This window comes from Sinocyclocheilus grahami, unplaced genomic scaffold (genome assembly GCF_001515645.1).
Source record: "Sinocyclocheilus grahami isolate Dianchi unplaced genomic scaffold, SAMN03320097.WGS_v1.1 scaffold426.1, whole genome shotgun sequence".
In the NCBI taxonomy this organism is placed as follows: Eukaryota; Metazoa; Chordata; class Actinopteri; order Cypriniformes; family Cyprinidae; genus Sinocyclocheilus; species Sinocyclocheilus grahami.
Genome location: NW_015505605.1, coordinates 590,731 through 604,658, shown reverse-complemented (window position 1 = coordinate 604,658; position 13,928 = coordinate 590,731). Strand labels below are relative to the sequence as shown.

General features: G+C 46.2%; 1 protein-coding gene across 1 annotated transcript in view; it reads left to right on the top strand.

Annotated features, from left to right (window-relative positions):
* cntn3a.1 (contactin 3a, tandem duplicate 1) overlaps positions 1-13,928 on the top strand; it is a 91,611-nt gene that overhangs the window by 34,860 nt on the left and 42,823 nt on the right. Inside the window, exons 5-8 of the mRNA XM_016233155.1 lie at positions 2,271-2,366; positions 10,817-11,020; positions 11,123-11,225; positions 11,380-11,564. Of these exons, the coding sequence (XP_016088641.1) occupies positions 2,271-2,366; positions 10,817-11,020; positions 11,123-11,225; positions 11,380-11,564 (588 nt within the window). The remainder of the gene's footprint in view (positions 1-2,270; positions 2,367-10,816; positions 11,021-11,122; positions 11,226-11,379; positions 11,565-13,928) is intronic.

Below are 13,928 nucleotides of genomic sequence, written 5' to 3'. Positions count from 1 at the left end.
TTCATCTATATTCCTCCAAGGAGGTGTATGTGATGAGTGTCGAGACAGAGGAGACTGTGGACTAGCCACCGCAGTCCCTCGCGTATTAGGTGTGATTCGTGATTATGGGGTGTGTTTCGTGCACTCGCCAAAATAAAAAATTGTTTGGCCAGCCTAGAAACAGGACGCTCGTCCTAAAAATAATTAGACGAGAATTTCTGAATCCAGATCACAGCCTTCACGACGGGGGCCTTCCGTTTTTCCCCGATCTCCATGCTGAGGTGTCAAGATCGTGGGAGAAACGGGGCTGAGGCCCGGGGGATGGAGGCTCCACCCCGAGGTGGTGGAGCTCATTTGGAGGGAATTTGGCCAGGCGGAAGTGGATCTATTTGTGTCGCAGGAAACGACACACTGCCCGCTCTGGTTCTCCCTCACGCATCACGCTGGATGCCATGGTGCAGACGTGGCCGAGGTTTCGTCTGTATGCTTTTCCCCCGATCGCTCTGCTCCCGGGAGTTCTGGAGAGAGTACGCCGGGAGTAGCCCCGTTCTGGCCGGCCCGAGTATGGTTCTCGGACCTGGTGTCCCTCCTCGACGGCTCTTGGCTGGAGATTCCGATCAGGAGGGAGTTATGGAAGCTGTGGGCATGGCCCCTGAGGGGGCACAGCTCCTAGCATCTGGTCTCTCAACTGAGGTTGTTGAGACCATACTCCAGTCCAGGAAACAGTACGCCTTGAAGTGGAAACTTTTCGCTTCATGATGCGGACAGCGACTGCAGGACCCAGTCAACTGCCCAATTGGTACAGTTCTGGAGTTTCTGCAGGAGCGAATCTCCGCAGGGTTATCTCCCTCCACTCTGAAGGTATACATGGCGGCCTTAGCTGCTTACCACGCCCTTCTGGGTGGTCAATCATTGGGAAGACACCCACTTATCACTCGTTTTCTCCGTGGCACCCTGAGGCTGAGGCCGGTACAGCGCTCTAAGGTGCCCTCATGAGACCTGGATGTGGTTCTGGAGGGCTTATGCAATGCTCCCTTTGAACCCTTAGAAGAAGTGTCGGTCAAGTTGCTCACGCTCAAGACTATCTTTCTCCTCGCTATTTCCTCACTGAAAAGGATCGGGGATCTTCAAGCACTTTCTGTTTCGGGCCTGGAGTTTGCTCCAGGCATGGTGAGGGCATTCCTTTACCCGAGGGCCGGGTATGTCCCTAAGGTGCCCACTTCTTCGCCAGGGCCCATAGTACTGCAGGCATTCTGTCCTCCTCCATTCCAGGAAGTAGGCCAAGAAAGGCTTAATCTGCTCTGTCCAGTTCGAGCACTGGACGCTTACGCACACAGAGCTGCCCCATGGTGTAAGGCAGATCAGCTTTTTGTTTGCTTTGGTCCGCCAAAGAAAGGATCTCCGGCGACCAAGCAGATTATGAGTAGGTGGGTGGTCGAGGCCATCTCACTAGCTTACGAGTCCTCTGGCCTCCCGTTGCCTATGGGGGTCAGAGCGCACTCGACCAGGAGTATGGCGGCCTCCAAGGCTTTCAACTTGGGTGTGGCTTTGCAGGATATTTGTGCTGCGGCGGGCTGGTCCTCTCTGCACACTTTTGTCCCCTTTTACAACCTACACCTGGCATCTACCCCAGGTTCCCAAGTTCTCTCTTTGTGATGTGCTCGAAAGATACACACACAGGCAGGGACTTGGTAGCATGGCACAGTGGGTATTCTCGTTCCCAAAGCGAATCTCGACGCAGCTCGAGTTCCTGAAGGGGAACGTCTCTAGGTTATGTATGTAACCATGGTTCCCCAAGGGAACGAGACGCTGCGTCTCTTTGCCATACTCCCTGCATCCCTGCAGGCGCTACTTCATCGAAGCTTGTTTGCGCTCTGCCGGATGCGCTTTTATGCTTTCTGGTGCTTACATCACCCCGCTCGTGACGTCTCGCTGCTCCATTGAACTGATTTGACACGTACTTCAGAACGCGGTCATGCAAGGGCATTCCCAAAGCGAATCTCGACGCAGCGTCTCGTTCCCTCGGGGAACCATGGTTGCATACGTAACCTAGAGACGTTTTGTATTAACTGATTTTGTTGGATCTAGACTCCAAACTGCATTATTTTCTATTTGTTTAAAACAGTATACAATGTCATTAAATGTAATTGTTATTAAGGGAAAGTGTACTCAGTCCATCAAACAAGCCATTGTTATTAATGAGGGTATAAACGGTGTCTAGATTACATCGTTAAATATTACCAATATTGCTTATTTCTTTCTTTTCTGTCTGACATTTATTTTTCTAATAGATCTGGAGGAGTTTAAAACCCAGAGGAGAAGTCCAGTGAACGTCAGAGAGGGACAAGGTGTGGTTCTTCTCTGTGGCCCTCCAGCACATATGGGAGGTGAGGCGTTTTATTGTCTATTTGCTGGCCGACTAATTTAGTTTTTTTAATGGTCAATGGTGATATTGAGAGAGAAAAAAGGTGGACATGGCTCCACCTTGGCATTTGGCATTACATGGCTCTTTAGAATGATTAATTCTGATTAGTAAGTTGTGAGATTTTTCAGTCTAAACTTCAATGACCACTAAATTGCAACAGGCAACCGATTTTTTACATAGGTGTGCTACTGTTATACAGTATTCATGTATTTTGTATTATTTACTCGTCTATTTCTTTTCACACAATAAATAATTTCAAAACAAATTATTTTTTTATGCCCATTTATTTATTTAAGTAGCTGTGTAATGAACATCCATCCTGTCATTATTGCTAAATAAAACCCTTTGTGGTTATAAGGCCTGGTGCATCAGTGTATTTTATGATAATAACTGACTGACTGTACATTACCCCTTATGTGTATGATATAATTCTACGTGATGATAGAAAATGAAACACAATATCTGCCAATATGCCAGTCTATCTACTGGGATAGTCTTTCTTGCAACCCTACACAGGACATACAGTATCAATCTATATCTGGTCTTTATTAGAATGACAAAGAAAAAATCAAGATCAACGATAATTCAATATGTTTAACAATATTCTCATTCGTGAGCTTTATGCTGTGCCTCATGTGAGTTATCATATGTGCAGATGTTACCTGTTCAGAGAGACTTTGCTCTAGGCAGCTTCTACTGTTTGTTCCTATTAACCATCCCCCAACCAGCAATTATGGTCCTCTGTAATTTGCTCACAGTATAAAGGCTTTTCAACCTCACTGCCCATATAACAGCATAAACACATATTATCTCCTTTTCCGCTGTTGATTTAGTGCCCATAAGTGGCACACTACAGAGCACAAGTTAAATGTTATGCAAGGCAAACTTTTTTGTATTTGCTCTTTGCTGTTAACTCAATGAGTGGCCACACTTAAGAAACCCTGAACAGACTGCTTAATAGACTTTTTTTGTCATCACTTGGACTGTTGACATTTTTAAGAACAGAACATGTTGAACTCAGAAAAAACAGGGCACTTTCAAAAGGGTCACAGGAAAGGTTATTACATTGATGCGCAAAATAAGCACAACAGCGTTTATTTACTGAAAAGTGAGAGCTTATAAGCAGTGTCATTTCACTATAAGAAAATGTGTTTAAGATGTCAAATGTAGGGTAATGTTTTCAACATATTAAAAACACACAACATGCTTTGGATGTTTAAGTATAAAAGCGGTTCCCTATCTGTCGGTCACTACGAGTTATGTCGTGACGACATAGAGGGTTCACTTGGGAGCAAACAGCGGTGTCCCTGTCATCAGCGATTCCCCTAAGCACTTCAACTGAAAGAGCAGTTTCTCTAAAAGAGCGGTCGGTTAGCTTTTTTTTTAAAGATGTCGTTCCGTCCATGTTTTCTTGGTTGCGGTCTTTTCCTGTCCTCTGTTGATGGACACGATCGTTGTCTTCAGTGTCTGGGCATCCAATATGCTGAAGCTGCATTCGTGCATTCGTTCATTGCGAGCGCATGAGGATGGCTTCACTGCGATCTCGCCTCTCTCTCCTCACTGGGAATGGAGCAGTACCCTTTGTCTATACCCGTCCCAGTTTCCCTGCCACGAGTAGGGGACCGCCAGCTGGAGCTCTGGGAGATCTGAGGGTCACAGTGAGAGCTTCTCTGCTTGGCACGTCCCCCCGGACCTCTCACTCCTCCCGCAGCGAATGTCCCGTACGGGTCGAGTAATTTTGCTGGCCTGGCTCGTGACAGTCCCAGCATTTCATTCGGTGCGCCGCCGGAGAATCGGGGGATGGGCTATTGTCCTCCGAGGATGAAGATTCGGTGGGGCTGCCCCCCTCGGGTGTTGTCGCCACCGCCAAATCGGACCCGGAGCTGACGACCATGCTTGCCCGGGCAGCCATGAACATCGGGCTGGAGGTGAACACACCGCCCAGTCCCGAGCCCTCGCGGCTGGATGATTGGTTTCTCGGGGCGCAGTTCACAACTGCATCCTGCCTTTTTTCCTGGAGGTGCATGAGGAGCTGACAAAGTCATGGACGTCCCCTTTTTCGGCCAGAAGCCGCTCATCTGGGGTACGTTGACATTCCCCAGGTGGAGAGAGCAGTTGCGGTGCACATGTGCCTGCAAAACGCCGCCAAAGTCTGTAAGCTGATGCCGGCTCTCGCTGTCAAAGCTTACAGTGCTGCGGGCCAAGCCGCCTCTGCCCTGCATGCCATGGCTATCCTGCTGGGCCACCAAGCCAAGGCACTAAAACAAATGCACGAGGGTAGTACCGACCTGGGGTTGATGCAGGCGCAGCGCTCGGCGACTGACTTCGCCCTCCGGGCAACGAAAGTCACGACGCGGTCCCTCGGCAAGGCAATGTCCACGTTAGTGGCTCAAGAGCGCCATCTCTGGCTCAACCTTGCTGAGATGAGAGATGTTGACAAAATTCGTTTTCTTGATGCTCTCATCTCACAGGCTGGCCTGTTCGGCAGCATCCAAGACATGATCCTCCATCTGCCACTGTTCCGTCACATGCCCCGCCTCAGTCTGCCCGTCACCGAGGTCGCCCCCCCCGTGTCCTCCAGAGTGTCTCCACCCCATGCTGAGACAGCGTCAAGGCACAGTGGGCTGACAGTGAGCGACGTGCTGCCTCCTCACTCTCGCCCACGACACCCCCTATCACCAGCACCCAAGAGATCACGGCTCGGGGACAGGTTGCCTCTCCACGCATCTGTCCCGGCATGTCATTGTCACGACAGATGCCTCCAGTACGGGCTGAGGCACTACATGCAATGGGCAGGCAGCCTCAGGGCTCTGGACGGGGCCTTGACTGATTTGGCACATCAGTTGCCTAGAGCTGTTGGCAGTGCATCTTGCCTTACAGCAGTTCCAGCCACTGCTACAGGACAAGCACGTGTTGGTACGCACGGACAACACTGCAGCCGTGTCGTACATCAACCGACAGGGAGGTCTACATTCACGTTGCATGTCACAGCTTGCCCATCATCTCCTCCTCTGGAGTCAGACGCGGCTCAAGTCTCTGCATGCCGTCCACATTCCGGGGGAGCTCAATCGTGCAGCCGACACACTCTCACGACAGCTCACATTCCCTGGGGAATGGACGCACTGGCACACAACTGGCCTCGGGCTCTACACAAGTATGCGTTTCCCCCAGTGAGCCTTCTCGCAAAGACACTGTGCAAGGTCAGGGAGGACGAGGAACACGTCTTGCTGGTTGCGCCTTACTGGCCCACTCGGACCTGGTTTTTGGAACTCATGGTCCTCGCGACAGCCCTTCCCTGGCCCATCCCTCAGAGGGGCTCGGCACCATATGACACCTGCGTCCAGATCTTAGTGATCTGCTACCGGCGGTGGTAAACACGATCACTCAGGCTAGAGCACCCTCAACGAGGCAAGCCTATGCTCTGAAGTGGAGTCTGTTCGTGAACTGATGTCCTTGCCGCCGAGAAGACCCCAGAAGATGCATGATTGGAGTAGTGCTTTCTTTCCTGCACGAAAGGTTGGAGAGTAGGCTGTCACCCTCTACCTTGAAAGTGTATGTGGCTGCTATCGCAGCACATCATAAAAAAGGTGGACTGCTGGTCCCTGGGAAAGCACAATCTCATCGTCAGGTTCCTGAGGGGTGCCAGAAGGTTAAATCCTCCTAGGCCAACCCTGGTGCCCTCCTGGGATCTCTCTACTGTCCTGGCTGGCCTTCAGAGTAGAGGCCGTCAGGTACATTCGGGCCGGGCTCGGGCCATTTTTTTTTTTTTTACAGATCGGGCTCGGGTCGGACTTGGGCTCATTTAGCTTCTCTCCTTTTATTGTGCCCATATACGCGCAGAGCACACATAGGCTACTGTATGAAATATTGTGATATTGATTATATTATGTATAGGCATATTATACATAGCCTATGCAATACGCAACGCATATACGCACGCATTAGCATACAGGTGACAGCTGACCATGCAGAGCATCAGGGAGAAGTTGGAGCATGGGGAGTTACTAAAAGTTCCCAATGCTTCGGGAAAAGCTGCATTTTGGAAGCGTTTTGATTTGATTACCACGGCAATTGGTATGTGCAGTGCAGAATCTGCAAACATATCCTTGCACATGACAGCAAAAAACGCACGTAATAGGCTAAAGCGTGCCGCAAAGCCCCAGCAAAAGTAATTACCATGAATGTGTCGGGGGAAATAGTAAAGAGATATTTGAATTATTTATTAATAAATTAGTGTTTTCTGAATTCGTATCGCAAAGATGACGATCCTGACTCACCATCTCCTCATTGGACGCGCCTTTAGAGAGAAATGCATTTTTACAGATTTTATCAAATCTGTTGAGCTTAAGTTCCTGTCTGCTAAGACAGCACACCTGACCGTGCTCACTTCCTTCAAGAGGGTCGGGGACCTCCAAGCATTTTCGCTGAGCGAAGGGTGCCTTGTGTTCGGGCCGGCCTACTCTCACATTGTCCTGAGACCACGGCCTGGATACGTGCCCAGGGTTGCCGCAACGCCTTTTCGCGATCAGGTGGGGAACCTGCAAGCACTGCCTCGGAGGAGGCAGATCCAGCCTTGGCATTGCTGTGTCCCATAAGAGCGTTGCACATATACGTGGACCGCACCCGGTGTTTCAGAAGCTCTGAGCAGCTCTTTGTCTGCTACAGAGGTCAGCAGAAAGGGAAGGCTGTCTCCAAGCAGAGGTTGGCCCACTGGATAGTGGATGCCATCGTCTTGGTGTACCAATCCCAAGGCGAGCCATGCCCCCTGGGCGTGAGGGCTCACTCCACACGGAGTGTTGCCTCCTCCTATGAACTGGCGCACAGCGCCTCTCTGGCAGACATTTGTAGAGCTGCGGTTTCTTCCCGTGTGCTGGGTAACAGGTAAGTGGCGGGAAGAGCCGGCCGGTGTCACGCTTGCTGCGCCATTCCCCCTCGCCCGTGGATAGGAGCGCCTTTTCCTCCTCCAGTAAGTTCCACGGACGGCGAACCCAGGGCGGAGCAGTCTGACGCCAGACCCAGTATCGCTGTTAGCTTGCCCTGGGTTCTGGTCAGCCCCTTTACTGGGCTAGGCGTCCATATGGCTTGATTCCCTGCGGGCGATCCCATATGTGTATTCTTCCACGGTAAGGTTTCCATCTCGGTTAACCCATGTCTTCCCTTTGACAGACCACTCTGTCAGTCTCTGCTGGCAGCCATTCGTCCCTACTCCTAGGTAGAACCTGCCTCAGAGACCCATTCCATATGTAGTACTGCCCCAGGCCTGGGTCAGTCCATATCAGTGTCTCCACATGATACCTCACCTACAGGCAGGATGTGGTCTCCATCGCTCCCTTCTCCGGAAGGCTCGCTTCCCCATTGTTAATGCCAAGCTGTAAACAACAAACAGGAAAAGCATGAAGCACCTTTCACAAAGGTCGAAATCCCTTCTCTTAAGAAAATATTTTCTGTGGTAGGAACAGCGGCTTGGCTATCTCTAGCAGTGATGTACTCACCTTTGGTCCCTACGGGCTCCAAGGTCAGCGAATTTGCGCTGGGGCATTGGGAAGGTTACGACCCTCTCGTAGCACTTGTCTGGCACATGGCTGATTGTCAACATTTGCAGGGCTACAAGGTTGTGACGGGGTTCTGGTTGTGGCGCTTTCCATGGACCCCCTATGTCGTCACATCATAACTCGTAGTGACCGACAGATAGGGAACGTCTTGGTTATGTACGTAACCCTCATTCCCTGATGGAGGGAACGGAGACGTTATGTCCCCATGCCACAAACCCGAACCATCGCTGGTTGCCAGGGACAAGTTCTCGGCTCCTCGGTATAAAACCTGAAGAGTGGATGCACCTGTCGCCTATTTATACCCGTATGAAAGGGGAGGGGCTCAGGTGTGCAAAATACGCCAGCCAAATTTCATTGGCGTTTTCTCTTAAAGTCAGAGAGGATTGGGGCTCCCAAGTGACCCCCCTATGTCGTCCCGACATAAAGTCTCCGTTCCCTCCATCAGGGAACGAGGGATACGTACGTATCCCTCGTTCCCTGATGGAGGGAACGGAGACGTTATGTCCCCATGCCACAAACCCGAACCATCGCTGGTTGCCAGGGACAAGTTCTCGGCTCCTCGGTATAAAACCTGAAGAGTGGATGCACCTGTCGCCTATTTATACCCGTATGAAAGGGGAGTGGCTCAGGTGTGCAAAATACACCAGCCAAATTTCATTGGCGTTTTCTCTTAAAGTCAGAGAGGATTGGGGCTCCCAAGTGAACCCCCTATGTCGTCACGACATAAAGTCTCCGTTCCCTCCATCAGGGAACGAGGGATACGTACGTATCCGAGACGTTTATTCTCAGCTACTCTGTCACTTCTCATCAAAAAGCTCTGCCTGAAATGAAAAGTAGTTAGCACAGCTGTGCTACATTAGTGTTGTGCTCCACTGTCCCCTGCTGTCTTGATTACTGTGTTTAGGGTTGGGCTGAACACATCAGACCTTATTGCTTTAATGGAGCCAAACCTTTTAAAACTTACCGAAGGCTAAAATAAATTGTTTTGTTTTTTTGTGGACCCATCAGAGAAAAAAAAACAGGACATAACCTGAATTATTGGGCAAAGATCAGATCTTTTTGTACTGATGGACTGTTTCCTCGTTAATATATTATTACAATTATGTTAAAAGTTAACTTTTGTTTGGATGAATATATGATGAATAGATGGATGGATAACTATAGGACAGATAGATAGATAGATAGATAGATAGATAGAGAGATAGCTGTATGTAACTAGCATTAACAAATGGAACCTTTTTGAAAAGAGTTACCAATTTACCATCTACAGTCATGGCCAAAAGTTTTGGCAGTGACATAAATTTTGTGTTTTGCAAAGTTTGCTGCTTCAGTATTTGTAGATTATTTTTCCACATGTTGCTATTGTATACTGAAAAACAATGATAAGCATATCATAAGTTTTAAAGGGTTTTATTGGCAAAAAATATAATGAGTCAATATTTACAGTGTTGACCCTTGTTCTTCATAATAATAAATTATTATATTGCAGAATAACCTCTGCAATTCGCTCGGGTATGCTGGATATTAGCTTCTGGGCCAAATCCTGACTGATGGCGGAGTTCTCGGAGTTGATCACAATTTGTGGGCTTCTGCTTGACCACTTGCCTTTTGAGGACTGACCACAGGTTCTCTATGGGATTGAGAGCCGGGGAGTTGCATGGCCACGGATCCAAAATTTCAATGTAATGATCTTCGAGCCACTTCTTTATCACACTTGCTTTGTGACATGGTGCTCCATCATGCTGGAAAATGCACGGATCATCACCAAATTGCTCATGGACTTTGGAAGAAGTTGCACTTGCAGGACGTTTTGATACCATTCTTTATTCATGTTTTTGGGCAGAATTATGAGAGAGCCCACTTCCTTGGTTGAAAATAAACCCCACACATGGATGGTCTCAGGATGCTTCACTGTTGGCACAACACAGGACTCATGGTAGCGTTCACCTTTTCTACTCTGAATAATACATTTTCCAGATGTCCCAAACAGTCAGAAGGGAGCTTCATCAGAGAAAATAACTTTGCACCAGTCTTCTGCTGTCTAATCCTTGTACTTCCTGCAGAATTTCTGTCTGTCCTTGATGACAGAAGCTCTGCACTGCTGGTCACATGATTCCGTAGCTGACTCCTGGAGGAGACGGTCCTGGCGCTTGCTGCACACTCTGGGACGTCCTGAAGACTTCTTCACTGCAGTCGAACCTCTCTCCTTGAAGTTCTTGATGATCCGGTAAATGATCCTTTCAAGTGCAATATTCTTTGTAGCAATTTCCTTGCATGTGAGGCCATTTTGATGCAAAGCGATGATGGCTGCAGGTGTTTCTTTGGAGGTAACCATTGCTAACAAGAACACAATGATTGGAAGCGTTCTTCCCTCCTTTTATAGCAATCAGTCTGCTCTTACAATCTAATTCTTATGATAGTAATTTTACCTGACTAGTACTCATTCACACTTTCACATGTGCTGCTGATATGACTAATCAATTAATGTTAGCTGGTCATTTTGTGTCAGGATCAAAAAACAGTGAAATTAGTTTTTTTGTGAAAAGTTCATTTTTTTGGCCAATGAAGCATTTAGCAATTATTTAAAATGCATCTGATCACTCCACACAATAATCTAGAAACAATGTGAATGAACACCACAACAACTTAAGCAGCAAACTTTGCAAAACACAACATTTATGTCACTACCAAAACTTTTGGCCATGACTATACAATGAAAGCCATGCTCAAGGCTTTGTGATTCTGTTTACTCACATCACTGGGTTTCTGAAATGGATTAGTATTAAATTCACTTAAGTTTTTGAAAACTTCAAAGCGTGTGGTGCAGTACAGCAAGTTTCACCTCTTGTCTTTTCGACAGAGTTGACCTTTTCCTGGATCTTCAATGAATATCCCTCATTCGTGAAGCAAGACATGCGGCGCTTTGTGTCACAGAAAACAGGCAACCTGTACATCGCTAAAGTGGAGCCCTCAGACGTGGGAAACTACACCTGTGTCGTGACTAACACTGTGACACAAAGCAGAGTGCAGGGACCTCCTACATCACTCGTACTCCGCAATGATGGTGATGGTCTTACCATATGTATTCAGCTCATAAAGATGACTCTTTTGTGGTTTTAAACGTAGGGTTTTAATAGGAAATAATTACTCTTTTTCTGTGTTTCAGGCATTATGGGAGAATATGAACCCAAAATTGAGGTCCAATTTTCAGAAGTTTTGGCTGTTGCCAAAGGATTGACAGTCAAACTGGAGTGCTTCGCTTTGGGAAAGTAAATATTACAACTGATACTTGAGCCTGCTTATACAATATCACATGCTAACAATTACTGAGACACTGGGTTTCTTTTCGAGTTTATACTATAGACTATTCTTATTTAAAGGGAAACAGCTCAGTAAACAATCAACTTTACATTTTGCTTTCAGTCCAGTACCTTCGATCACCTGGAGAAGACCAGACGGAGTTCCTTTTCCCAGAAAAGTGGATGTTGGCAAATCCAGTGGAGTGTTGGAGATCCCTTATTTCCAACAGGAAGACGCAGGACAATATGAATGCACAGCTGAGAACTCCAGAGGCAAAAACACAGTGAAGGGGCGTCTCTCCTTCTACGGTAGGGCAGAAATATTTCAGAGATTAAATAAATGTACTTTTCTCTTGAAGGAAAATTTCAGCCAAATTTAAAAATCGTCCAAACCTGTATGAACGCTGTTTGCATGGAAGTGCAAGCCAGTGTAATTTTATTTAGATTCTAACAAAAATTTTGTTATTTTATTTAGTTTAATTTTTTTATATTTTCTCTTTTCATTTTAGCTAGTTTTAGAAATGTTGTTGTTTTTGTCATTTTTTATTGTTTTTTGTTCCTAAACACATGTACTGCATATATTTTTATTGACTATTATGTTTTAGTTTTTAGTTTTAGTTTAATCCCGCCATGAGATGAAAAAAATATATAAAAGGTAATTGCTAATTTTATCTCACATTTCAGGCTTTTTTCTAGCTATTCTGAGTTTACATCTTGACTGATTTGCGGGAATTTTGAGATATAACCACAGAATTGCAAGAAAAAAGTCTGAATTGTGAGATATCTCAGAATTGTGAGAAATAAACAGAAATACAAGATATAAACTGCCAATTTTGAGAGGAAAGCGAGATTTGTGAGACAAAATGTTACAATTACATTTATGTTTATAACATGGTTAAAAAAACTGAATTGTGAGATACAAACTCAGAATTCTGAGAAAAAAAGTCAAGATATAAAACCAGAATTGTGACATGTAAACGTCTCAGGTTACGCATGTAACCATGGTTCCCTGAGAATAGGGAACGAGACGCTGCGTCCTCTAGAGCAGTGTTTCCCAACCTTTTTTTAGTCGCGGCACCCTTTGGAAATTTTAACAAACTTGTGGCACCCTACAAAATTAATTTTGTCACAATATTTGAATTTCTAACTTCGATATGATATTGTTTGAAATTTGAAAAGTATAGATATTCGATACAACAGGGAAGAACTGCAGAATATAATTGTCAGGGTTCTGTCACTTCGGTCTAGTGTAATTCATGGTTTTGTGACAGAGCCCTGACACTCGCGTCATGTCATTGTTTTCATGTGAGCGTGCGGCTTCGAGTGTGCTCGAGCCGTGCGCTCTCGTCTGCGTGTACTGTTTCATGTTGGAGCGTGGTGTTCAGATCCCGGCACTCATGTCTTGAGTTTCGGTTTCGTGTCGGGGTCCGGACACTCGCGCTCCATGTTCTGTCTGTTGTGGGAGCGTGCGGTCTCGAGTTCGCTCGGCCGTGCGCTCTTCTGTCCACGTGTGTTGTGTTTTGTGAAGCACGCGGTTTGTGTTTAGCCGCGTGCTTTTCTTGTTGTCTTGTGTGAACACGTGGCTTATGAGTTTTCTCATTAGCTGCGTGTTCGTGTCTCTTGTTCTAGCACATGGCTTGTGATTTGTTTTGCTGGCCATGTGCTTTGTTTTGTGTGAGCACATGGCTTTTTGTCTTTGATTCGGTGTGCCATGTGCTCATGTCAATTGTCTTGACCCCTCCCATCTTGTTACCTGATTATTAGTTAATTTGCCCCACATGTGCTCCCTCGTTACCCTCCTCATTTGCTCTCCATTTATTCTCCTTGTGTTTGCAGTCCTGCGTCCGTTCGTTGTCGTTATTTCCCCCTGGATGTCTTCGTCAATCCCTGGATGTGTCCAGATCCTGCCTTGCCTTGCCTTGTCTTGCCTTGCCTTGCCAGCCTGTTTTTCCCCCTCGGGGTAGTTTTTGTTGCTGTTTTGTTTATTTTTATTGTCATTAAAAGCCATTTTCTGCAATACTGAGTCCTCGCTCCATCCTCTACCCGGAAAACCCTGACAATAATGTCATACTGATATTTTAATATTATTAAAAAAATGTGTCCATCAATGGTGGCAGTCAGTAGGCTAATTTCTACTGAAGAGGCCAATTTATATGACAGATTTTAATGTAGGATTTTATACATATGTAAACATTATTTAATTACCATTATAACCAGCTATATCACAAATTTTTGCTCACTCAGTGTTTTTTAAATTTTACAGTGGGGTAATTTTGGTGCAGTAGCACGAGATAGTTTGATTTCAAACTTTGAATTGAATAAAAAATGACAAGTAAGCAGTCAGTAAATAAATAAGAACAAATAAAGAAATTAATAATGATAGCACAAATAAAAAATAGCGACAGGCCTTCGAATGAAATAAATAGCTTTTTAGTTTTTCAGGTAGGTCTAACAGTAGATATTTAAAAAATATATATATTATATTTATCCAAATAATGTTTAGTCCTAGAAAGCTATTATTATCAGAACACGTGAGCATAACATAGCGGTTAGCAGATCAATGAATGAGAGGGCAGCGTTACCAGAGTTGCCCATATACCACACCATGTTACAACACAGTAGGGCTATTGCAGACAGAAACAATACTGTACTACATCGATGTTTCCTGTCGGC